Source organism: Agelaius phoeniceus, chromosome 2 (genome assembly GCF_051311805.1).
Source record: "Agelaius phoeniceus isolate bAgePho1 chromosome 2, bAgePho1.hap1, whole genome shotgun sequence".
NCBI lineage: Eukaryota > Metazoa > Chordata > Aves > Passeriformes > Icteridae > Agelaius > Agelaius phoeniceus.
Genome location: NC_135266.1, coordinates 71,077,066 through 71,101,787, shown reverse-complemented (window position 1 = coordinate 71,101,787; position 24,722 = coordinate 71,077,066). Strand labels below are relative to the sequence as shown.

At 42.8% G+C, this 24,722-nt stretch overlaps 2 protein-coding genes and 2 non-coding genes across 6 annotated transcripts in view; 3 read left to right on the top strand and 1 right to left on the bottom strand.

Annotated features, from left to right (window-relative positions):
- The window catches only part of USP12 (ubiquitin specific peptidase 12), a 32,942-nt gene extending 27,497 nt beyond the window's left edge, over nt 1-5,445 (bottom strand). The window contains exon 1 of one of the 2 annotated variants that reach the window (XM_077173846.1): nt 5,107-5,445. In XM_077173846.1, coding sequence (XP_077029961.1) covers nt 5,107-5,154 — 48 coding nt within the window. In that variant the 5' untranslated portion in view covers nt 5,155-5,445. The remainder of the gene's footprint in view (nt 1-5,106) is intronic. The other variant, XM_054654638.2, reaches the window with a different exon arrangement.
- Nucleotides 5,446-18,574: 13,129 nt separating this feature from the next.
- On the top strand, nt 18,575-23,391 carry RPL21 (ribosomal protein L21). Of its 2 annotated transcripts, none has more exons than XM_054655140.2 (6): nt 18,575-18,706; nt 20,061-20,139; nt 20,700-20,761; nt 21,735-21,847; nt 22,507-22,657; nt 23,256-23,391. In XM_054655140.2, exons 2-6 carry the CDS (start codon nt 20,073-20,075, stop codon nt 23,343-23,345), a joined length of 483 nt encoding a protein of 160 aa, XP_054511115.1. In that variant the 5' UTR covers nt 18,575-18,706; nt 20,061-20,072; the 3' UTR covers nt 23,346-23,391. The 2 variants fall into 2 exon arrangements, with proteins under 2 accessions (XP_054511115.1, XP_077029960.1); XM_077173845.1 differs by lacking the exon at nt 18,575-18,706 and adding an exon at nt 19,189-19,356.
- LOC129117716 (small nucleolar RNA SNORD102) lies at nt 21,451-21,531 on the top strand. The gene has a single exon (XR_008533881.1). It is a non-coding gene; the product is annotated as a small nucleolar RNA SNORD102 (small nucleolar RNA).
- LOC129117729 (small nucleolar RNA SNORA27) lies at nt 21,907-22,039 on the top strand. Its single transcript, XR_008533894.1, has one exon. It is a non-coding gene; the product is annotated as a small nucleolar RNA SNORA27 (small nucleolar RNA).
- Nucleotides 23,392-24,722: the final 1,331 nt, after the last annotated feature.

Here is a 24,722-nt window from a genome sequence, read left to right as displayed (position 1 = left end):
TGAAAACAAAAGTTAGCCCTTACACAGGGCTTTTATACACCTCTTCCCCTCAAGAAATTTGAATAGAAAAGCCCCTTTTGCCACATTTTTACAGAATCATTCCCAGAAGTTTTAATGCAAATTAGTTGCATTAGGAATGTAAAAAGTAAATACAAAGACTACATAACTGACCGATCTAAATATTCAAGCCTTGTCTAGTAACAGGATCAGTTGTTCCCATTGACACAGCTAAAAATTCTGCTGCCAAGACCAGAGTCCAAATTCATATTTCATTTTTCCTTGTGCTTAGAACATGCAAGATGAATATACACACGTGTGTAAGTAAAAAGAAAATGGAACACTTGCATAAATCACCCAAGTAAGTAATATGTCAACTAAATAATTCCCTGTGCTGGTCTAAATACTGCTTTACAACTGGGTAACTGAGAATTTTTTCTTTGCGTTTCATATTTGACAATTGTTTTATATTAGAGTCAAATTCCTATTTTGATGAAAATTGAAAACAAATTTGTCTAAATTAATTATTATACTAAACAGTGCCACAAACCCAGTATTAAAAAGACCAAATATAAATATTCATCTTTTATTGTAGCATGTTACAGCTAGAAAAATGATGATGACAAATGCTTGAACTTTAGTGTCATGTTTATCATCCAAGTGTCTCCTGATAAGAACTCCAACAGACGAGTGGATTTCCTCACTGCGGTGCAAGCTCCTACCCCAACTGCCTTACAAATACTTCTCCAAAAACTCCTGGGCTTGCAGCAGAGCCACCACAGCAGACACGTGTCTGAACACTCCGGTGCCCAGAGCACAGCAGATCCAGGTCATGGTGCCAGAGTGAAATGCAGTGGCTGAGACACAGCACATGTTCCTTCTTGCCAACTGTGCTACACGAGCAAGCCAGCCAGCTGGATAAAGAAACACCACAATACTGTGGTTTCCTCTGTGTTACTTTAGTCCTTTCCTTCTCTGCTGTTTCTTTTTTTTTTTTTCCCATCACCTCCCATTTTGAAGCTGTTTTCCCATAACTTTTCTTTCTTTGCTGTAATTCAATTCTCCTTTCTTCCAGCATGGGCCCTCTGTATACTTTCCCGTGGAATCTGTTAACTGATCATCAATTAATGTTTAAGTATTATAATCTGTGCTCTAGAGGAGACAGTGCAATTAGAGGGACAGGACTGAGTACATCATAGCCATTGCTGGCTGGCTGCAGACTCTGGCAAACATCAATTTACATTACGTGCAGATTTCACAATCAGGTTTGAAACCCTACTGTAAACAAACAATTCCTGAAGCAGTAAGAAAGCCCATAAATGCACACCTCTCTCACAGTTAGCTAGAAAATGTTCCTGCATCTGGGAGTTTTTATAAAGCCTCTCTGCTATGACACTCAAGGTAGGTGAACTTCAGCCTTCCCTCAGCTGGAAACTTCCAGGGTCTGTTTCCTCTAAAGATGCTTTTCTCACACATGCTTGTTTCAACTCTAGTACCTCTGAAACATCTTCACCCTTGTGAAATGTGACTGAAATGGACATAAGTGTGCTGGTGACAGTGCCCCTCGAGGGGAGGCAGGCAGGAAAAGGACAATAGCCAGCCATTCAGGAGTGACTCCACAGGTCTTAGTCCTCTCAAAAACAGAACAAAAATTTGCATTGTAAGATAAGCAGAGGTTCTCCCGCAGAACACAGTGTTACATCACACAATCAACACCTAACCACCAACTATGTTATTTGATGTCAGTGCTGGGGGGCTGAAACAATCACTGAAGACATTCAGTGACAGACCCTGCATGCAAGATGCTGAGATGGCAGACAGAGAAGGGAATACAGAGACTACAGAGACAAACACCCAAAACATGAAGAAGATTTTGATGTCTAATGTTACAGCTTCTAGATTAGCATAGTTTTAAAATATTATCACACTTTTTCAGGTTGTGCCAACATCATCAACCACTTTGTAGAAGAAACACTGAAAACAAGCACTACTGCCATTTCAAGTTCCTTGTGGATGTCTGAAACTGGCATCTTAGAGGCTTTTCATAGCTTGTCAGCTACAAATGTAATTTCTATCTTCTCTCTGCTTCAGCTACTCAAAGACTTGATGCCTTTTAACTGCTAGCAAGCGTTTCCTGGATTCTAGACAACAGAAGCAGAAGTACTAGATGCAATCTGTGAGTATAGCATGGGGCACATCTTCATTGCAGTTAGCCTAGGTTACTTTATCCCTCCTCAGCCATGCATAAAAATCCCATACAGTTCAGTCAAGTAAGGCTTTGACTGCAGTTTTACTCATGGATGAGGGTAAAGACCAAGTTCTACTTTTACTGCAAAGACTTTAAAAATAATTTAAAAAAGCAGACCCCACAATTTTAACCTCATCCATTTTGCAACAAGAACAGTGGCTAAAGCACTCAAGGGCAAAGGTGTTTTCAGAGCTTTTCCAGAATCTCCAGCCTTGTAATTAAGACTTACTACAGCACAAGGAAGCATGTGAATGGTGATATACAGCAAAGAATTTTAAGGAAGCTGAAAGGCAATACAACACTAGGACACATTACTGTAGAAAGAGCTCTGTTAACATTGGAAGGAACACTGAGGTGTTTGATCAATGAACTAATGCATCATATACAAAGGTAGCAAACAACACAGACAGGATGTCCTCTTGGAAGATCATCCCCAAAAGGTACCACAGATAAACTAAACACACTGGTTATCACTCTTCACACAACCTGCCCATACTATAAAACATAATATACTACTTTATAATATACGGGGCTTGAACAACAGTGGTAAGACACATAAAATGCAAATGAGTCAGCAGAAGCTAAACTTGAATTTGGATTAAAAAAAAAGAAGTCATGAAAAGCAGAACTGCAATGGACGAGTTTCTTCAATACAGTTCTAGACTGCTCTGTTACAGACTGTAAGTGTATATGCATGCTAGGTATGTGTAGGCACAAACTGTCTCTTGACAAAAATTGCCTGTTACTGGTTTTGTACTAACAAGAACTTTTTTCTTCACAAGAAGACACAGAACAGTCTGAGAGTTCTTGTAACAGGCATGGGAAAAGGCAAGAAAAACTTGTAAGAATTCTTAGGTACTTGTCTGGCACTTTATCAAAGTGCATTTACACAAAGAAGCATTGCCAGAAAAAAAATAGTATTACTCAGCAATTATAATCCTCTTCAATTTTGTAAAACATATGCTTAAACGTAAGTATTTGACTCTTGTTAGAGTCAAAAAGATCTGTCTCCCCTCAACCACATGGTTCTGAACAACACCACAGTAAATACCACGTGCTCCTTCACACTAACTTTACGGATATACTTTTAAGCACTGTCTTATATTAACTGCTGAAAAGTTTTTACAGATGGTATCCTATGCTAGGTGTCCCATATCACAGTATTATTAAAGCTTATGGATCAAAAAGGCCCAGCAAAAATCTTATGCCTGGAGTTTATCCACCTCAGTGCACATGACAGTGATTGGACAGATAGTATTTAATTGCCATCAGAATTTCAGCTTTATGGATACAGACACTTCAGTCAGTAATAAGAAGATCTTTGGTTGAAAATTTTCTTTCAGGATTGACCTAAATCTGAGTGACATAACATAATTTCTAATAAACATACACACAGAATAACCTTAAACTATCTGCCTGTCCAGAGCTATGGTTTGTATGCAGTCCAGAAGCAGAGCAGTGAGGTCTCACACTTGACCCAAATCAAGAGGCCAGCACTGAATTTATGCTGACACAAAGGCCAGCAGCCAGCTCTGGGTGAAAAGATGTCAGCTAGAATTGCAATAAAAGATCTCCCCAGCTCAGGGAACAATCACTGATTCCTCAACAACCTAAAACCTGCCTTCAGAGAATGGAAACTCCTGAAGCACATAGTACATGTCCTACCAATCTGGCCACATCAAGACGTCAGTATGACACCTGATAAATATACAGCTGATAAATTCAAGAAGTCAGACTCTTCCAATTCCAAACTAAAATATGTCAATCTCCCATGTCAAAAAACCCCCATTATTCCAGTGACTAAACACTACCTGAGCAATCCCATCCTATGGGCCTACAGATATTCACTCAAAAGTCTCACAGGCCACCTCTAAAATATCCGTTTGAGACATTCAAGCCTCTTTGCAGCACGATTTATGAAAACCATAAATCAGTTTCCAATAATATGAAACGTAAGCATTTCCCACTGTTTGATGAGACATAATAATGGGAGCAAATTAACAGAGTAGATGACAGAGCATGTTCTTCCCCTTATTCATCTTTTCCCTTCCCCCGTGGAAACATATTTGGTAACAAGAACTTTCACATGGCCATGGAATAGGTAGAAGAGAGCACAAATGTAAGAACTTCTGCTATGAACCATCAGCACATCTCTTCCATTACAAGCACTAACTTCTACTGACTAAGGGATATTTCCTTCCTTAAATTCATCACTCCTCCATCAGCAAATGTACTGAGCTCCCAACCCCTCTTTAAAACTACCCGAGAGAGCTTTATCACATCTGTGCTTCTGCTTATGGCTCTAATTCACCACGAGAGAGAGAGTAATGAGAAAGCAATCCCAGGGAGAAGCCTCCTATCGGGACCTGGGTCGATGCGCAGATCACACGGCCGGGCTGGGATGCCCGCACGTGTCCGGGTAGCCCGGGGAGCACCGCCCGCGGATGGGCGATTCCAGCCCCAGCTCAGGAGCGCAGCACTCGGAGGGAGAGCAGGGACGCTACGGAGTGTGCCGGGAAAAGGAGGGCGCTTCCAGAAGCCCGACTGTAACCCCCACACGCCTGCAATGGGCAGCCCCGGAGCGGCGGCGGTGCCCCGGGGCGCTGCCCCCGCTCTCGGGACACTTTGGGAAGGCTGCGCTCGGTCTCCCCGCGCTCCAGCCCCGTCCGCAGCCGGGACCCGGCTTCGACCCGCTCGGCGCCCGCATCCAGGCTGAGTCTCCCAAAGCCGATTAACCCCGCTCCGCTCCCGGCCGCCTCCCACGGCAGCGCTCCCGCCCCGCGCCTCCGCCCGGCCTCCTCCGCAGCCCGGCCCGGCACCCCCAGCCCGGGCAGCCGGCACAGCCCCGGCCCCGCGCTCACCATGGTACAGATGGAGGCGATTTTGGAGACTGTCATTAGGATTTCCATCCGCCCAGCGCCATCTTCCGCCCAATCACAGCGCCGAGCCGAGCGGAGCCGGGCCGGGCGGGAGCAGGAGGGGAAGGGAAGGAAGGGAGGAAGGGAGGCAGTGAAGGCAGGCAGGCAGGCAGGCAGGCAGGCAGGCAGGCAGGCAGGCAGGCAGGCAGGCGGCGGGGGCAGCCCCCCGCCCCCGCCGGCGCGGGGCCCCCGCGGCCGGGCGCGCCGCTCCCTCCGCCGCCGCGCAGCCCCGCTCCCTCCCGCCGCCTCCCCGCGCCCGCCGGCTCCCAGCGATCCCGCCCGGCGCGGCCCCGCCTCCCGCCGGGTCAGCGCCCGGCTCCCGCCCGCCCCTCCGCCCCTCCTCCGCCCCGCCCCGCCCCGCCAGGGCCGGTCGGGCTCGGCCGCCGCGGGAGGCACGGACGGAGCCGGCAGATCCGTCAGCGGCACCAGAGTTTGTACGGAGACATTGAATCGTCAAGGTTGGAAGAGATCCCTCAGATGTTCAGTCCAACCGCCCACCCAGCACTGTGACCCCTAAACCACATCGCCCAACGCCCGGTCGAGAGGCTCTTAAAACACATCCAGGGATAGCGACTCCAGCGCCTCCCTGGGCAACCTATTCCAATATCTGACCACAGAATAGGGTCTGGCTAGAAGGGACCACAGTGTGCCAGCCTCAGACATGTGGGAAAATAAAGCTGATGTGCAGAGTAGTCATACCAGGTAACTGAGGGACCTACTTGAGAAAGAGCTTAACCATGTTGTTTGTCTGCAGATTTTAAGAAGAAATCTGGATGACTTGTTCAAGATGTTGATACCTGCACTAAAGAAGCACAAAGCTAGCCAAGATATCTGCCACCCTGTCTTTTTTCATACATAGGAAAAATCTAGTAGATCAAGATGCATTAAGAGCAATGTCAATGCACACAAAGTCTTGATCATAAATACATTTATTCACTGTAAAGTGTTTTAATATCTATAACATTAAATCATTACAATTTCTACGATCTTCAGAAGTAATTGCTCTTTAGCAACTAAGTTAATGGAATAGTAAATTTTCCTTCAGCTGAAACATAAAGAATATGACTTTAGAAAGTATTATAAATGAACTCTACTGCAACCTGAAATATCCTGAAAATGGTTTTATATCACATAAAACCATTTTATGAGATACCTGTCATCTCGAATTGTATATTTCAAAAGTATAGTAGCTGAGAAAATGAACACCTCTTGGATGAATACATTCTGAAACTGTTGCCACAGAAACCATGGGGGAGGACAGCATCCGGGGAATGAGAAAGAATAGAAACAAAAGTAGTGGATTGGCCATTTTTGAGGGAAAAAAGCAAGAATGGGTATTTAGAGGATAGACGTGTCAAACCTTCAGATATCCAACAGTTCATCTACTGAAATACATTTGCTGCCAGAAACATCTCCAAAACAATCCCTTACAGTATTAATCAGACCCACCACAACAGATACTCCTCTATCATCCACAGCAGACCAAATTTCAGAACATGACATGAAAAAAATAAGGCAGCGTGCTGTCTCCCTGAAGCAGAAAAGCACAAAAAGCAATTGCACTGTTGCAGAGGCTGATACCGTTATCTGGGAGATAATTCAGTTTGGAACCAATTATGTGGCATCAAGTGGAACCGTTCAGGCCAGAGAATACTGCAGGAAATTTTGAAAGGCACTCAACTGGAAAATCAGAGATTGCCTAGAAGTTTCTTCCTGCCCATAAATTAGAGAAAGGAGGTAAAATATACTTGTTGTGAAGTGTTCTTTCTGTCTCTAGTTCCAAGGCAAAAATTCAGTTATTTTGGAATTATTTCAGTTATTGTTGGATTACTTTTCAAAAAGCATGGAGAATGTATGGCTGTGCTGGCCTCTATCTGGCAGGTAAGGATAATTGTGGTCAGAGACTAAGAGCAGCTGGGAAGATGCTAAATTAATAATATACAGAGAGACTGATTTTGTTCTGTGTAAACTGAGTTGCTGTGTTATAAGCAAACTGAACTCACACCACACAGAATGAGGGGAAATACAGAAACACTTTCTGTATGATCAACCATTAAACTAGAGTAAAATATGAGGAAGTGAGGAATAGAATTGAAAATCATCCCGTAATTGTCATCACCAAGCCCTTTGGGGCTAATGGAATTATTCAAAAATGAAGTATACTTGGTGAACCAAGGAAAAACAGGGTAGGTAGACCAGGACTGTGGATGTGTTTGTGTATGCTTGAGGCTACAGTGTTTTGAAAACAGAATGACTGTAATTCGTATAGTTCAGCACAGTAACCGACCTGGCCTAAGAAAAGATACCAGCCATGTCTTGTATGGCTGCCTGACAAAGGGCAACCAGAGCATCTTTGCCAACTGGCCACCAATCTGCTGAGGAGAACTGTAATAAGAAAGAAGGAAGTTTCTTGATCACAAATCATGGGTTTGGGGATAATTTTAGCCTGTCTGATATCTGCTGCAAGTATAATACATTAGGATGCAAGCAATCAAGGAGATTTCTGGAAGGCATCAAGGATAACTTCTTAATTGTGGCTGAGCCACCCAGAAGTGTTTGGCAGCTGGATCTGCTCTTCACTACCAAGGAGAATCTAGGGATGTAGTAATCAATCCCTTGGTTATCAAAGCCTGGGTTGTAGTGACTGAGGAGTGGAGTACATGATCCTGTGCAGGCTGAGGAAGGAGTGGAAGAGATTATCAATCCTGGATTTGGAGGATCAGGCAAGTTTATTCAGGAAACTGGTAGATGGGATGCCATGAACAGCAGCACTGAAGGGTAAAGTTACTCAGGAAGCCTGGCAGGAGAGTACTGGGCTCCTAACAGCAGGAAAAACAAATAGAGGCATTAGTATTTTCAGCACTGAGAAAGCAAAATTAATATGCTGTCAAGATAGAAAGAGTAGCTAAATGAGAAATTAAATTTATTCTGGGATCATCGTAGGATCTGCATTGTTTGGTAAATTCATCCCATTCAGATACATTATATTTCAATATATTCTCAAGTAGAGTCACTTAAAAATACAGTGAGCAGGTCACATCTGCAGGAGATGGGGGGCTTTGGTGTGCACAGCAGTGACTGAAAAGAAATTTAGAGTGGCCAGGGGCCAGTCTAATGCTATGGTATAAGCAAATAAGTGAATTCTTGCCTATATAACAAGGGAGCCAGGGATGTGGCAATCAGGAAGAGACATTATTTTCCCGTCAGATATGGCATTGAACAGATTTTTGTGGTAATACTGCACTAGCCTCTGGTGTCTTTGTTGTCAAAAGAGTGCTGAGAAATTATTTGAGGCAGGAGAAAATTCTTTATATCGAGAGACTTAAAGAGCACAAACTGCTTGACTTTTCAAAAAGACTGGAAGGTGTCTACAGTGATCTTTAATCTTGCAGAGTGAGAGGCATAATATGAAAAATACCTATAAGCTGAAATGAAACAAGTTTTAATTATAAATGGCACACATTTTTTAACAGTGGGAGACATTAATGGTTGGAATATGCTGCCAAGAGAAATGGCACCTACACTACCTCCTAAGGGCTTCACTAAAGACTGGATTCTTTTTTTACAGAGGTACATCAGTTGAACAGATAGAATTATTTCCCTGCCCTGAAAATCTCTCAGAGCATGAAGTTGTGGTTATTGCGTAGCATTTGTACTGCCACAACATCTAAGAATACAAGTCAGAGGCCACAGCACTTGGCCTTCTCAGTCAATATGTGAGACACTAAGAGAAAACCCCATTCTATCTTCTGAAGAACTTACATTGCAAGTGTACAGAGATACAGGGGAGCAAAGAGAAAACATAACAAGGGTAAACTGCTGCTGCTTAACCTGTGCCTCTCCTTGTTTCATAATCTTGTGGTTTGGCAAGCACCCAGCTCACTCTAGGGTGTGTGGGTAGGTTGGCTTCAGAAACTGAAGAGTAGGCATGGTACAGGTGTGTTTGTGCCTGTATCACCCATCTGGGACTATAGATGGTTCTGCTGAATTTGGGGCATGTCAGGTATTCATTAATGTTGCTTGACAACAGAATTGGTCCCACAAGTCTATTTACCCTTCCACTAGCCAGTCAAACCACCAGCTGGTCTGGGTATTGATGCATTACCTGCATGCAGACATAGCACACCTGTTGTTGGACTTGTGTACAGAGTGACTGCAAGAGCATACTGTAATAGGATAATTCAGGTTGGACAGGGCCTCTGGGGGTCTTCAGTCCAGCCTCCTGCTCCTAGCACAGTCAGATCTGAGGCCAGAACAGGTTGTGTGTATATGGCAGTTAGGGACAGGGGCTAGTGTGGACTTGGCAATGCTGGGTAAATGCCTGGATTTGATTTTAAGGGTCTTTTTCCAACCTAAATGGCTCTATGATTCTGTAGATTCTCCACTTGTTCTGGAAACTCTTAAATTTGGATCCAGACGTAATAGTGGGGGTGGAGGAGAGGCAGTTTTGTCCTTGCAAAAACGCCATCTGAATTCACCATCTATATTTTTATTGACACATATTCCAGTGAAGGTCATCCACCATTCTCAGGACAGATTAACCAGCCTTGCTATGGAAATGCACCTCACTTTGTGGACAATGGGTGTTCCAGGATTTGTGCTGTGAGGCAGTAGAGAGTAAGACACAAAGGAAATTTTCCCCAACCCATATCTCATAATTCCAAGAAAACCTGCTGCTGCATAAATTATACAGAACTGGAATCTTAACACATTATGAAAACTGAAATTGGATCCCTCTGGGGAACTGAAGAGACAACAGGAAATATATTTAGAAAATAATGTTATCAAACCATCTTGTACTGACTGACAGTGAAACGTCTGGATTAGTAAATTTTTTTATAAATTACATTGAAGGTACATTTTCAGAAAATACAACTATTTCCATAACAGTTGTACATGCTCTCTGGCAGCCATGACAGGGGTGGTGGTAAACTCCCTGGTTATAGGAGGATCTGAGCAAGTAGTTAGGCAAATTATGCATTTTATTCATAGTGTCAAAAGCATGACCTGTCTTAGTTGTAATCATTAGGAAGATATAAACAAACTGTTATCATAGGAAAGTATATAAAATGTACAAATTATGATGTATAATTATAAAATACATAAATATTTTTTATTTATTAGCATCTTTTATCATAATATTTTACATAATATTTTACAAAGAGGTGTGAGAAATAATCCTTATTAGACCAAATCTTTTAAGGAAATAGATGAGGCAAGAGTTCTCTGACAGGGTAAAATTTGCTCATGATAACTTTTCCCCTTACATTCATTTTAGAAGATCAAAGATTTCCTCAGTAAAGGTGTTGAGTTCTCTTGGTTTTTTGTTGGTTTTTGGTTTGGTGGGTTTGGTTTGTTTTATTTTTTTCTTTTTAAGCAGAGGTTAATATTTGTTTCTTGCTGAGTTCACACACAGAGATATTTTCATACTTTGATTTTCACAGCTCAGCTGATACTGGGCATCTTGCCATATATGTATAGCTGGCAAACAATTAATCTGCTATACAAAGGATAACCAGCATCTGAGAAGCTAAGGGAAAGTAAAAAATGTTATGCTACTAAACTGAATAAAAATTTCTACAAATATAAACTATACGTCAGTTAAGAGAGATTTCCAATGGACTGTAAAATGTAAGAATATAGTTGTGTTGAAAATAACAGTAGATTTCTAAACTCTGGTTAGAAATCTAAAGACACTGTTGAGTCTTCAGACTTCTAAAAAAAGGTGGCATTCTAACTGGAAATAAAGTTATAATTTGTGGAAAAAGAGTCCATTTATAAAATGGTAACTCTTTTGAATGATGTTATTGTATTCTGCAAGAGAAGTGTGCATAGCTTGGGTCTCGGTGATCTTGATATAAAAGGATGTGGGCTAGGCACAAAAATAATAACTGCGTGCTTTTTTACACTGTTCTGAACATAATCTTTTGAATAAATAGGGCTACAAGTATGTTTAAAAAAGGGGGGGGTTAATATTGTAATGAAATGCTTTCAAAATGGAAACTTTTTAAAAATTAATGGCTTTGATCCTTGATCCAGGCACTTGAGATGCCACTGTTTCAGTAACTCCAGTTTCTCCTTAATCTGAAACTTCTTGAGTCAGTGACAGTGTCTAACGCTAACTTGGAAAATCCATTGTTAGAGGTAAGAGGTACAAGATGCTTCCTCAGTCTCTGTGTTCCCTACCAGAATACCAAGCAACGCTTCCCGTTGCAGTCAGCAAGGTTTTATTTTTGTGATCTGCGCAGCAGTTTCCCAAAAGCAAGATTAGCTGTCACGGAATAACAACAGTGACGCACCATCTGACAACAGGCAGCCTCCAGGTGAAGACTTTGTATCCTTACCATCTCCCCCACTCATCAGCTCTCTGCAGTACCAAGATACAAGGGAGGCTAAGGAGGAATATGTAAACCAGCATGGAGATAGATATGCAGTAGGAAATAATATCCAATAAGAGGTAGAAAAAAAATACTGGAAACTGCTTTGTGGAGATAATAAATTTGTTAAAGAGCATTTACTGTTAATGGCCCGTGTCTTTCATGACACTAACGGATGGTGAATTACTTTTGTTTTAATGAAACATATGTCACAGCAATATTTTGTGCTTCCGTTGATCTAAAGCTATTGTTCAAGTCCTTGTTGCAATCAGTTCTCAAACAATGCTCTCTTTGTCAGCAGTACAGAAGTAGAATAATTTTGATTTCTTCTCTTGCAAGATTGATACCCTGGAGAACCCACAGTTCCCCTCTGTACTTGCAGATGGTCAGTTAAATACTCCCATCTGGTTATATTTGTTTTTTTCTGGTTATACTTAGTTTTTTCTAAAAACAAAGCTAAATAAAACCCCACAAACAATCAGAAAAGGAAAAAAAAAAAAAACAAACAAAGAAAAAATCCAAACCCACCAATCAACTGCAAGTTATTGCAAGAGCAGCAGAACTAATAAAGCTTCATTTCCTGCAGTTTGTGCCCTGTGTCTTTATACTGCAGTAATCCAAGCATCACCTCTTTGTCCCATATGGTCTCATTTCCTCCTTCCATTTGCCCTGCAATTTCATTTCCTTCTCTCTCCCTGCAGCACTTATTGCCATTCGCCCTCTGGGAATTTTTCCTTGTTATGTCCCTTCATGCGACTCTTTCCCTTGAATAAGTTGCAGCTACCTTGGAGCAGCCCATATGCTGATTATCTCACATTTTGCATATTCCATGAAGGACTCCACAGCATTTCCCAAATACCAATTAATTGATCCTTAACAATAACCCTGCTCCATATATATGTCCTACTATTCCTGTTACAAAGACGGGAAAGTTGGTCTAGTTTATCCTCGGTTGGTCAAAGTTTGGTCAAGTTTATCCTTTGCTAATTCTCTGTTTCACTTCTCCTTGACTGACCATTAATTTGTTCTTTTCTGGCTGCAGTTTTTGTTCAGAGCAGCTATTGTTGTCTCACTGACAGGGGTTGTCAGAGTGTAGCCAACTCTCATTATTTTATTGCAAGCCTTGTGATATTTGATAGCTCCCTTGCAACCACAGTTCCTGGGATCAGGTGATGAGGATTACTTGAGAAATTCATCTTATTATAACAAGTTTATGGCTCAATCAGCTAGAAAGCTGGAAAATGATGGCAGGACTGAAAATGTTCAAAAGAGGGTGAAAATAAATGCACATGTACTTTTTAAAAATACAACTGTTTTAAGGCATTTATACCTTGTGATGTCAAGGACTCTTGTCTCAGGTTCATCATTTAAGATACTGGCATGTGTAAGACTGCAGAAGCTACAGACCATTTCCCACTTCGGAAAGGAGGCAGAAAGGAAATCCCTCAGTGAAGGCCAACATTTTCTGACCACAGATCCAAACTCTGCTAAAGCACCTAGGAAAGAACACTTAAGTGGAATTATAAACACATGTGAAGCACTCTAATGCAGATAACAGTGGGCTTCTTACTCCTGTAGATTCTGGATGTGATCCTTCCTTCTTTTTCTTTCAAGAAGATACTATGGAAGCAGGATAGGAGTTTCTTTTGGCATCCAAATATTTAAATCTAGAGTCAAGACAATAATGTTTACTGAAAGATTGTTACAATGAGTTTGCAATAACTCTGGTTACTTCATGCATTATTAAAAACAGCATTTTGTAGCACTATTAAAATCATAAAAAGCCTACTTTGTCTTTAGGCATTCATACAGAAAAGCAAATTTAACCTGGCATAGCTGGAAGAGAAATTTAAATTTGTGCTTACTTGAGTTCAGCTAACACTAAGTAGACAACATTTCTTTACCTGAAATGAAACTAGCAATATTTTATATAGCCCTTCATTCCAGCAAGGTTCTTTGCCATTTCATAAGTAATTAAAAACAATTATGCTAATAGCTGTAATCAGAACAATTAATGAGAAATGCAAATGGCTACTTCAGATGCCAATTTGCTAATAGAATGCCATAGAGTATTTATAGACGAGACAATTATTCCACCCACATTTTTACTTTGTGCTGTTACATCCATCAGACCTTTTTAAACTACAGCACCTTTGTTTTGTTGATGATTGTGATCATCCTCAGTACACAGCAGAAAGTATCTCAGAAGTAATGGGTTCACAGTAAGCAAGTTAACTGGGACTGTTGTGTATAAATTGGATCACTGATAATCAAGAGAGGTGTGTGGGAATGGGAGAAAATGCACAGAGCCTGCTAAGTATGTGGAGGCTTCAGGAGAATGGAGAATTTACTTTGGTAAAATTAAAGTGTACAGGAGATATTCTGTGCAAATAATTACAGAAAAAGGGCAAGCATTGTTCTTCCAGCTTGAAGTACGCATAAGATCAGACATAAAGGAAGAGAAAATAGCACCCTAATCATTAAGCCAGTTCTTCAACTGTATGTAGTAACTCCCAAGAGGGCTAGAAAATGGCTAAAGGTTGGATTGTGAAAGATCGGATTTTTAAAAATATATTTGAATATTAATTGTATATTTATATCCCGTACATTACCAAAAGAAAATCCCCACAAAAATCCCCACCTTATGCAGATTTGCTGCTGGCAGCAGCTGAGTTCCTCCATGACAAAGGAGTGGAATTTTCTGTAATTATCAGCTGTATCAGTGTAGGAGTGGCTAATCACCTTTAGCCAAACAAGTAAATCTACAGTGAAGCTGATGGTGACAGTATAAGGAGTTGCTTGTTCCTGGGTGACTGGTTTGGACCCAGGAGAGGTTACAGAGAGACAAAAATGTGGAAACACAAGAAGTTTGAGAAAACACTGAATGATGATACCAGTTGAATAACTGAGTAATGGATACATCGAATAATAAAACTAGTTGATTGAGAAGTTGCTCTGTTAGTAAGGAAAGAAAGGACGTTAATTGCTTATGAAATGAAGTCTGATAAATGTCTTATATTAATTGATACCTGTAAGAAGATGTTCCCAGTTACAAAACTGCTTCCTTGTAAGTTCCTGATGATTTCTGTATGGGTAGAATGCCATACTAATCAAATAAGCAGTGGAATGACGGAACTTGTTCAGTATTTCAGATTTCATGCTGCAGTGTAGATAATGATGGAATAAAGGCCATTTGTTTCACTCTGGTGTCAATCCTCCTGCATCGAGGAACACTTTGAATTTGCAACAAATTTGTAAGTATCATAAGTGTAATGAAAACTTCCACCCATGTGTGACATGCTGAGCCCCATCACAATTCTTGGTCTATAGAGTTTTTGCCTTTTTATTTCTCTCAAAGGCTGTAATTTTTCCCATTCCTTTCCCCACAATATGCCTCACTGGCAATGCAGCTAAGTATATCCACCTATACTGGCACTTCTGCAATTCCACAGTGAGTCCTTTGAAGAAGTTTGTCTGCACTGTCATTTTTGGAAGGAGGTTGGTTGATTAGACACTAATTTGATTGATTTTAACTCCCATGGAACTAGGCTCAAGCTTGCATTTACAGAAGGGGATTTGTGGATAAAGGATGAACTAACTACAGAAATAAAAAGGTTGGTTGTTAGGGCTAGAATCATGGGGGAGCTGAAGAGACCATAAAAGGGGACAGAAGCATGACTCTGAGATGCCATATAACACGATCCTTTTGGAAAGAGTGAACAATGAAATAACTGGGTCAGCTGAGGAGGTGGCAGATTACTTTGGTCAGTAACTTTTCAATCAAAAGCACAGAGTAGGTGCTGCACTTCTGTGGATGGGGTAACCAATTAAATTCACAATCTTGATTTTCAATTTAGGATCTTGGTTTTGCAACATTATCACAAAAGGAACTGCAGATTTTGATCCTCTTTAACACTTATTCTCAGTTATTTCTGTTAAAATTTTACTCCAGTCCTAATCAGCTATCTTTTTTTTCTTTTCATGTAATGAATGCATTTTGTGAGACACAGGAAACCTACACCTTAGTGAAGGGGAATATTTTTCATTTGTCACCTCAAAGCCCTTTACAAACCCTCATTAATTTAAATTCCTTCCACACACCTGCTGAATAACCCAACACAAACGGAATGTCACACTCAGGATCTCTGTGTGTATCACTTGGTCCACTAAGCATAGGAGCAAGCCAGATCCCACTGTGCATTAAAATTTCAGTGAAGGATTCCTGGCAACCCCATGTGCAGAATCATCACAGTACATTTTTTCTTTACAGAGAGCCATCATCCACACAGATGCTTCAGAGAAATGTCAGAAGAGAATAGGGCTCTCCCAGAGAAGACACCAGAATCCTGACTGTGGGAACTTGGGGACTGAAAGCGGTTGGGGCTTGGCATGGTACTTTCCACTCTGAAAAAAACAAAGTGATGTTTATGTACTCTCCACTCCTCTGGCTTCTAATGAGCCCTCCCTTTCAAGCTCCCTTCTCCAGCAACTTTTGAATTGGCTCCCACTGAAGCTGTTTTCCCTGTCTTGCTCTACCTCCACACCAGGCAAAGTGGGAAGGAAACAGTTTACCATGGTGCAGAAAGATTTTCGAAGTACGTCAATGGGTGGAGCACCAGTCTGGGACCTTCACGGTGTTTTGGATCTTTGTGTTAAGCTGTGGATTGCTGCTACTTGTGTTCACCATCTTGAGTACCTGGTGTTTCTGGAGCAGAACCAGATGTGGTGCTTGCCTACAGCCTAGGAGAAATTGGAGTCTACATCCTACAACTTGCGGTTTGATCAGGGAAAAGCAGTTTAGGCTGGGCTTATGAGAGGGCAGGGCAGGGCAGGAAGGGGAGCACATGCAGTCTGGAATGCAGAGCTGCAGGTCTCCCCCACATCTGCTTGGCTCCTAGCTCCAGCTTCCAGACCAGACCTCACCCCACAAATTGTGCACCTTTATCTGCTGCAGACGGCCATTATTAAGAAATCTTTTTATGAGCAATATGCAAAGGCTTTGCAGTCTTTAATTGCTCATCAGGTCTCAGTTTTGGGAAACCATGTATCAAACGCTGGTAGATAAGATGGATTTCTGGATCAGACTCAGCATGCCTAGGGAATGATTCAATGGAGACAAACTGTGAAACATGACTGTTTCTTTGAAACATGGAGCTAAAGAAGGATCCTGGGAATGTGCTAATACAGGTAAATTTATGAATAAAAAACATTACAGAAATTTGAATCAACCTCTCATGTGATTTATTCAGGAAAAAATATGTAGCAAATTCTCAATGTGTTACTTGGCCACAAACAGAGCAGAGTTCAAGTAAGTTCCCAGTTACCACTCCCTTATGAATGACACTTTCCATACGTGTTTCCATACGTGTTCTGTTTGTGGACATGGGTTTGAACACGTGGTGTTTCTTCCCTGTTCCTTCCAGGTGGATGTGGAGATATGTCCTCCATGTAAATCACTGGTAAGATTAAGGCATTCAGCTCACTCACTGCAAATGCCTAGCTTCCTTTACCCAATAATGCCTTTTAGGATTTGGCTTCCCGTCTTTACTTTGCTTGATATCCTCTCTGAAATCTGTTGTCAATGCACTTTCTCACCAAAGAGCTGTTCAGGCTTGTAATGATCCTCATGCTTGGAAAAGTTTCATGGTATGTAGGCTGAATGCATATTAAATTATATAGATTTTTCTCTGCATAGATATCAGGTGCTGTAAATTCTAGATTTTTCATGGTGAAGGGATGGAGTACAGACACATTTTTCTAAATATAACACTTTACTCCAAGAGGTTTCATGTGGAGACAGGGCCTGTCTGTTAGAACACGTCCTGCCAGGCAGCTCTGCAAGCAGAACATGATAGTGAATTTAATCCTCTATATTTATTCTTGTGATCCATAAACTTGCTTCAAAGTGATGATTGAAAAGGCTTGAGTTTTGCAAGACAATATCAGTAGAACCGTGAGGTTAGTCAGAGGATCAAGAAGGATTTTATACCCCACTATAAGTAATCATTCCTCCCCTAAATTAAATAAGTGCTTCGTTCATTCAAAACAAGAATTTTGCAGTAGGGCAACTCCTCAACAGAGACAAGTTTTGAACCGTCCCTGCATGTTTAGCCTGGGGGAAGGAGGCCCTCTCTTGACTCACTGCAACCAGTGATTCCCAAGGTGATTCCCGTCTCCTCCGATACCGGAGATGCACAAACAGAGCGAGTCACTGCCGGCTCGGGAACCTGCTCACCACTCCCTTCCTTCTCGCAGCCCATGCAACCTGTGGCACTGGAAGGGCTCTTCGTGGAGAGTCCGGGCTTTATTTATCTGGTGGAAATCTCTGCCATACAAACTGAAGATTATGGCATCATACTACGAAAAACCTCATTACAATACTAAGAAAACCCAAACCTGCGCAGCCTCTTCGCATCTGGTTGTTAGCATGCTTCTCCCAGCCCGCTTCCCTGCCCCGGAATGCGGGATCTCCGGTCGGGCAGCCGTGACTGACACACAGCAGCGCCGGCCAATTTAAATGCTGGCGCACTACTTTCATGTCGTAAAACACCCTGCTGGCTGCTTATGTTCTACATTTCCAAACTTGTTTCCTCAAGGATGGCGGGCCAGCTGCTCACCGCAGGACTCGCTCCTCGGGATCCCTGACAGACATCTCGCTCGTCTTGCCTGCTCCCGACACCCGCGCTGCCAGACCTCTCCCACCCCCATCTCAAAGAGTCACAGGGTGCCTCAGGCTGGAAGGGGCATCTGGTCCAGACTGCCCCAGCACACGGCGCAGGATTGCGTCCGGACAGTTCTTTAATATCTCCAGTGAGGGAGGCTCCACAACCTCTCTGGGCGTTCTGTTCCAGTGCGCGGTCACCGCACAGGAAACAAGCTCTTCCTCACGTTCAGCTGGAACTTCCTGTGCATCGCTTTCTGCCCGTTGCCATGAAAACACATGCACAGCCCTAAAACCCGCGGCGTTACTCCCTGCTTTAGCCGCAGGATCAGCCATGTGCCGCTGCCGTTTTTCGGGATCACCATCTCGGGGCTCGCTGCCCCTCAGGCCGTCCCCTTCCCGTCAGGCGCGGCACGGGCAGCCCCGCCGAGGCCCCGCTGTTAAGGGCGGGCGCGGCACCGCCCCCTTCCTTTGGAGCCGGGGCGCCATTTTGTGCGCACGCACGGTGAGCGCCCGCGCTCCTCCGCCGCTCCGCGGGACGCGCTGGGGATGCGGGCTGGCGGGGACACGGAGCGGGGACGCGGCCGGAGGGCTCCTGCTGCCGGCGGGGGCGGGCGGGGGACCGCCGGCTCTGATGGGAGCACCACGGCCTTCCTAGGGCGGGGAGTGGGGGAGCGAGGAGGCCGCGGGTTGCGGTGCCGGGCGGATTGCGGGGGGCGGGCGGGAGGGGGGTGCTGAGGGTGCTGAGGGTGGGAGGAATGGGGCTGCTGATGGAGGCAGGGGCCGCCGAGGCCCGCGGCGGGTGCTGGTGCGGAGCAGCAGCGCTGCAGCACGTGGCGGCGGGCCCGGCCACCCCGGCGGGATGTCGGGGCAGGGAAGGCGGCACAGGGGCGGCTCCTCGGGGCCGACAATGCCGGGATGGCCGCGTAGGCCTGCGGAGCATGTGAGCCTTCCTGTGAATGTTGTGGTGGGGATCCTGCCTTATGGGTGCCTTGTAAGGAGGGGCTTAGGGAACGGGACAGGGTCAGGTGTCATCGAGGGACATCTCACAGCGAGCGGATGTATCCTGGTGCCTGGCAAGGGCCTGTGGAAGCATGGAATAACCAGCTGAAGCTGGAGAAGCTCAGACTGGATATAAGGGGAATAATGTTAATGGTAATAGCCAGGCCTCCAAATATGCTCCCTAGGAAGGCTATGCAGTAAGGTCTTGGGGGAAAGTAATACAAGGAGCAGCTGCTCCTCATTGCTACTGCATGAGTGGAAGTGGAGGGGCAGTCACTGGTCCTTGTGGTGACCAGAGATGGGACCCGAGGAAGTGGCATGAAGATGTGTCAGGGAAGGTTTTAAGTTGGGTATCAGGGTTTGGTTTTTCACCCCAAGGGTGGTTGGGCACTGGAACGGGCTCCCTGGGGAAGCTGGTCACAGCACCAGCCCTAGAGAGTTCAATAATCTTCTGAACAATGCTCTCAGTTACATTCTGTGACTCTTCAGGTGTTCTCGACAGAGTTGGTCTTTGCGGGTATCTTCTAATGCTGTATATTCTTTGATCCTACTCAAGAACTTTCTCCAGTCAAGTTTCAAGACCTGAGTGTAAAAAGTTCTTGAGTAGCTTGGCTTGACCTCAGTAGACCTTGCTGTAAGCAGGAGTTAAACTGAGTACCTTGCTGGCATCCATTCTAACCTGAGTTAAGTTGTGGTCCTATAAGCTCTGATTTCTTTGGATGCCTAATTGCTTGAACTGAAGCAGTGTCATTCTGAATAGGCTTAAAGAGTCCATTAATCTGAAATACTTGAGAATTCCGTCAGCTTTGTGGTGAGTGAACTGATAGTTGTGAATAATTTGCCTTAATTTTTTACAGTAACCAGCCAAAATGACGAACACAAAGGGAAAGAGGAGGGGAACGCGTTACATGTTCTCCAGGCCCTTCCGTAAGCATGGTGAGTGTCCCTGGCAGTACCAGCGCTGCATCCACTGACTGCCCTGATGGACAGCTGCACTCCCTGGGGATGGGCTGTGAAACAAGGGCTTGTGCCAAGGGATTTCTGACAACTTGGGCTAAAAACTGTAGAACCATACACAGAGCTCTGAGCTCTTACTACAAATGCTTTGGTATTCTGGTTGTTTCACAGTAGCCACAGTGCTAAATCTGTCAGTGCTTGAAAATTAATTTGAAGGTGAGGAAAGTATTTCAGCAGTTAATTAAAACATAGAGGGGTTTTTCCTCTGATCAATAAGCAGTTGCATTTATATTGATATATTAAATAGTTTAATGTCTCTTCAATCTTGGCATTAGGAAAACAAATCTGATTTTTCTTTAGCTGGGCATTTTAAAAATTTGAAGTGTGTGAAGTGTGTAATTACCGCTTTAAAAAAAGCGTGGTTTGATTTTTGAGGTATTTAGGAAAACTGTATCATATGCATGATCTGTGTCCCTCATCCTTTTAATGTGTGTGAAATTCCAGGCTTCCTAAGTATCCAAATTTGTATCTCTTAACAGGAGTGGTCCCTCTGGCTACCTATATGCGGATCTACAAGAAGGGTGACATAGTTGATATCAAGGTACTTTCTGCAGTGCTGTGTGACTAAAAGCTGAAGCAGTGTGGTCCTGAACAGTCTCCAGCTCCTTGGGGTGGGCTCTTGTTGTTTGGGTCACATGTGCCAACACAAGTGCCTGCTGCTCACTTAGGGAGCAGTATTGGAATGACAGTGCTACTGAGCCAGTGTCACATGCTGGTGTATGTGGGGTTTTGTAGATACATATAATATGGGTGTGCTTTGTTTTGGTGTGTTCAGCTGCAAAAGGGAAGTATGCCATAGCCAATATTTGAGCTGGCTACTGGCACAGCTTTCCTAGGAGCCTCAGCTGCCACTTAGTTGATACTCTGTTATGAGCCATGATTTGTGGTGGGGTGGTTCATAAGTGATTGCAAAGCTATACTAAAACTAAAAATCAAGAAATAAATGGGAGGATACATCATATATATTAATAAAGGGGGGGAAAGTGAAGCAGCATTTCCCATCACTTGGCATATATTATGACTTTTTTTAAGTCAACTGTACTTTCATAACTGGGTTGCAGTGAATGTGAAAGCCTTTCATCAAGGATTCCTATTTGGTTGAATCCTTTGGTTTCATTTGGAATGCCATGTTCTTGTAGCAGTCACACGGAAGGTGGAGTTTAATTTTGCTGGTTTGTTGTTTAACTTGGAGAATGTATTGTTCAGAATTGACACTTCCTCACGCGCTGGAGCTTGATGATGAATGTCTCTTGTGATTGCTTGCTTGTCTTGGAAGCAAAGTGATCTGTCATTTCACCGACACTGAAAGCTACCAGAACTGATGTAGCAAAATTTGGTAGTCTTCAGATGCAAAATGCATGGCAATAAATTCCAGCTTTGGGGTAAAATGGGAATATTTTGTAATAAATCTCAAATAATTTGAAATGTATACTTTAAGTTACTTCTTAAAGAAAAACCCTTTTTTCCCTCCCACTCCTTTTTTTTTTTCCCCTTTTCTTTTTGTTTCTTAACAGGGCATGGGTACTGTTCAAAAAGGCATGCCCCACAAGTGTTACCATGGCAAGACTGGAAGGGTGTATAATGTTACTCAGCACGCTGTGGGCATTATTGTTAACAAGCAGGTTAAGTAAGTAATGAAATTCTATGTATTGAAACTTGGTATTTGAGAAAGTTGAACTGTGATTGCACCCTCCTTTCACTTTACCAGTTAGACAGTTCTTGTCTTGATTGGTCATTCAAGGTGGGTAAAGTGTATTTCCTTTTTATAACCCAAGCAAATGATGCTCATTTGACTTGGATCCTGTCAGAGGAAACATTTTTTGTTTCTCTTAACACCTAAAGTCACATTACCTAGCAGGGCTTCACACAGCCAGTGTGCTGGCATCAAAGCCCTTTTTAAATACTAGTATGTAGGTGTATCCAGCTGAATTATGTACAATTGAGTCAAAAAAAGACAAGTTGGGGGTTTTTTTTTTGGTTCCAGGAGCCTGGTTGCTGTGCATTTGTTATAAAATTACTTGTTTGTATGCTAAGAGGCTAAAACTATGTATTCTCCACAATTTTAATCTGAAATTGTCAGCACATTGTTATATATGACCTTGTTATATAATAATAAGCTTTTAGTTATACGTAAGTTATATCTGATGCATCTGCAGCTGTGTTTTGACGTATTGCCCAAAAATGATCTGTAATTGAACTTATGGAGTTAGTTCTGTAAGGTCTGTAAGTCTTGATTTAATGTGACGTTTTTTCAAGTGAAGATTAAAAACTGCTTGCCTTTCTTAGGGGCAAGATTCTGGCCAAGAGAATTAATGTGCGTATAGAGCATATTAAACATTCCAAGAGCAGAGACAGCTTTCTGCAGCGTGTGAAGGAAAATGAAAGGAAGAAAAAGGAAGCAAAAGAAAAAGGCATTTGGGTTCAACTGAAACGTCAGGTAATGTTTCTGTTGAGGTCACAGTCCTTGAGCAGGAGATGACTGCATTCTTGAAGTAGTGGCCTCATGCAGTGCATGGGCATTTGGGCTGTCTGGGATGTTTGGTGCCTGAGCACTGTTCTGTGCCAGATGAAAATTGTAGTTGTAGCTCTGAACAAAGGCTTGGCTACTTCCTCTGTTGTTGCTTGTCTGCAGCAGCAGCTCTGGATGGTTTTAGGGTCAGTAGAGTCTTTGGTTTTGGTGAATTTTCAGTTGCAACAGGTTCTAATGTGAGCCTTGAAGGAAAGAATTAATAACCAGACTTCAGAGAAGAGGTAATGGCTATTGCTTCTGGAGCTGCAGGGATGCATCACTCTGTGTTCATTGGGTTGGTGAGCTGCAGAGAGAGTAAAGCACCTTTAGCAGCAAGAGCAACATTTTCTGGCAGATCATTTTCTTACTGCTACTCTTTGAATGAAATTTATGAGACTAGGAATGGTAAAATCACTGTAATGTTTACATAATAAGGCACTAAATGGTTGACAAATTGTTATTTTCTGAAAAAATGCTTTTGAGCTGTAATGTCATGAGTTTTCATTTTTTATTTTTCTGTTTACAGCCTGCTCCACCAAGAGAAGCACACTTCGTGAGAACTAATGGCAAGGATCCAGAGCTGCTGGAGCCAATTCCTTATGAATTCATGGCATAATGTATGTTTAAAAAATAAACTAAAGATATGGTTTTGGACAAGTGTATGTGATTGTGGCTGATTCATTTAGTTGGGTTTGGGGCTTTTGTGTTTGAACAGATGCTTTAGAAACCTTCTTTTATTGAAGTTTATTTATTTAGCTTGCATTTACCATGATGCTTAGTCATTTCAATCATCTGCAGCTTTTGCTGACGAATTTCATCATTTCTATAGATGATAAATGCTAGGAACACTGAAACTTGCTAGTGCTTAGTAATGATCATGAGCTATTATGAGAGGCCATGGACTGTTTCACCAGCAGACTAAGAACTTGAATCAAGAATCACCCAGTGCCACTTAAAGGCTTGGGTTTTTTGTTTTTCTTTGGTAGGAAAAGAGATAAGGTGTTTCAGATTTCATTCATGCAAGGTTTTGGCTAAGGGGCCTCATGAATACTGAGGAATTGTTGAAACCATTTTTGAAAACAACTTCTAGGGAAATGTCTAGGCAAATTTTGTTCTTCCACCAGTGTAACTTGCAAAATAATGTTTACAGCATCCCCATGCCAATAAGCCTTCTTACAAAATAGTGGTAGTTTAGAAACAAGGTTTTCATTCCAGAACTGCCAGCCTTTGTATTTTGATTTTTAACATTTTAATTGGCTGGTATAGCTACTAAACACTTTCATTTTATATGTTTATTGCATGCCTGTTGAATGTTGCAGTGAATTCCTCTCATCCCAGATTTACTCATGTCTCACAAAAGCCCACTGCCACCTGTGCAGTTCTTAAATGGAAGAAGATCTTCAGCTGACTGTTTACTAACCAGTGCTGGTTTAGTGAGCTTTGCTTGAAGCAGTGTGTAACCTTCTAGAGACTGCTGAAGGGAACCTGCTTGGTTAGCCTTGAAAACGCACAGTCTCAGGCTTGTTTTGTAGTTACAGGTAAATAAATAATAGTTTACCTTGAAATGTCATGTCAGGCATTGCTCAGCTACCTTCAGTAAGTGATGTAAAACCAATGTCTACGTGTAGACAGAAGTACTAGAGCAGCAAGTGATCTCAAGCTGTTTGTAGGTGTTCACTGCTGAGCATTGCTGAACAGTGAATTGCAGGGCAGCTTGTAAGCGTGGGAGTAGGGAACACAGAGATGAGGTTTGCTTTTACCTAACTCTCAATGGTGGGTGTTCCCATTCCCATGGAATGTAGGTTTCAGACCTTGAATTCAGAGTCTGGCTTGGGCTGGTATCTAAGGGTGAAGGGCTTTAGGTTGGATGGGCTGGAGTTTCCAAGTTCCAGTGAGCAGATTGCTATGTTTGAAGTCCTCTTAAGCTCCCATCTCAGAAGATGCAGCAGGCTGTACATGTGGAATGACTTTGGAAGTGACTTGGAGGAGCATG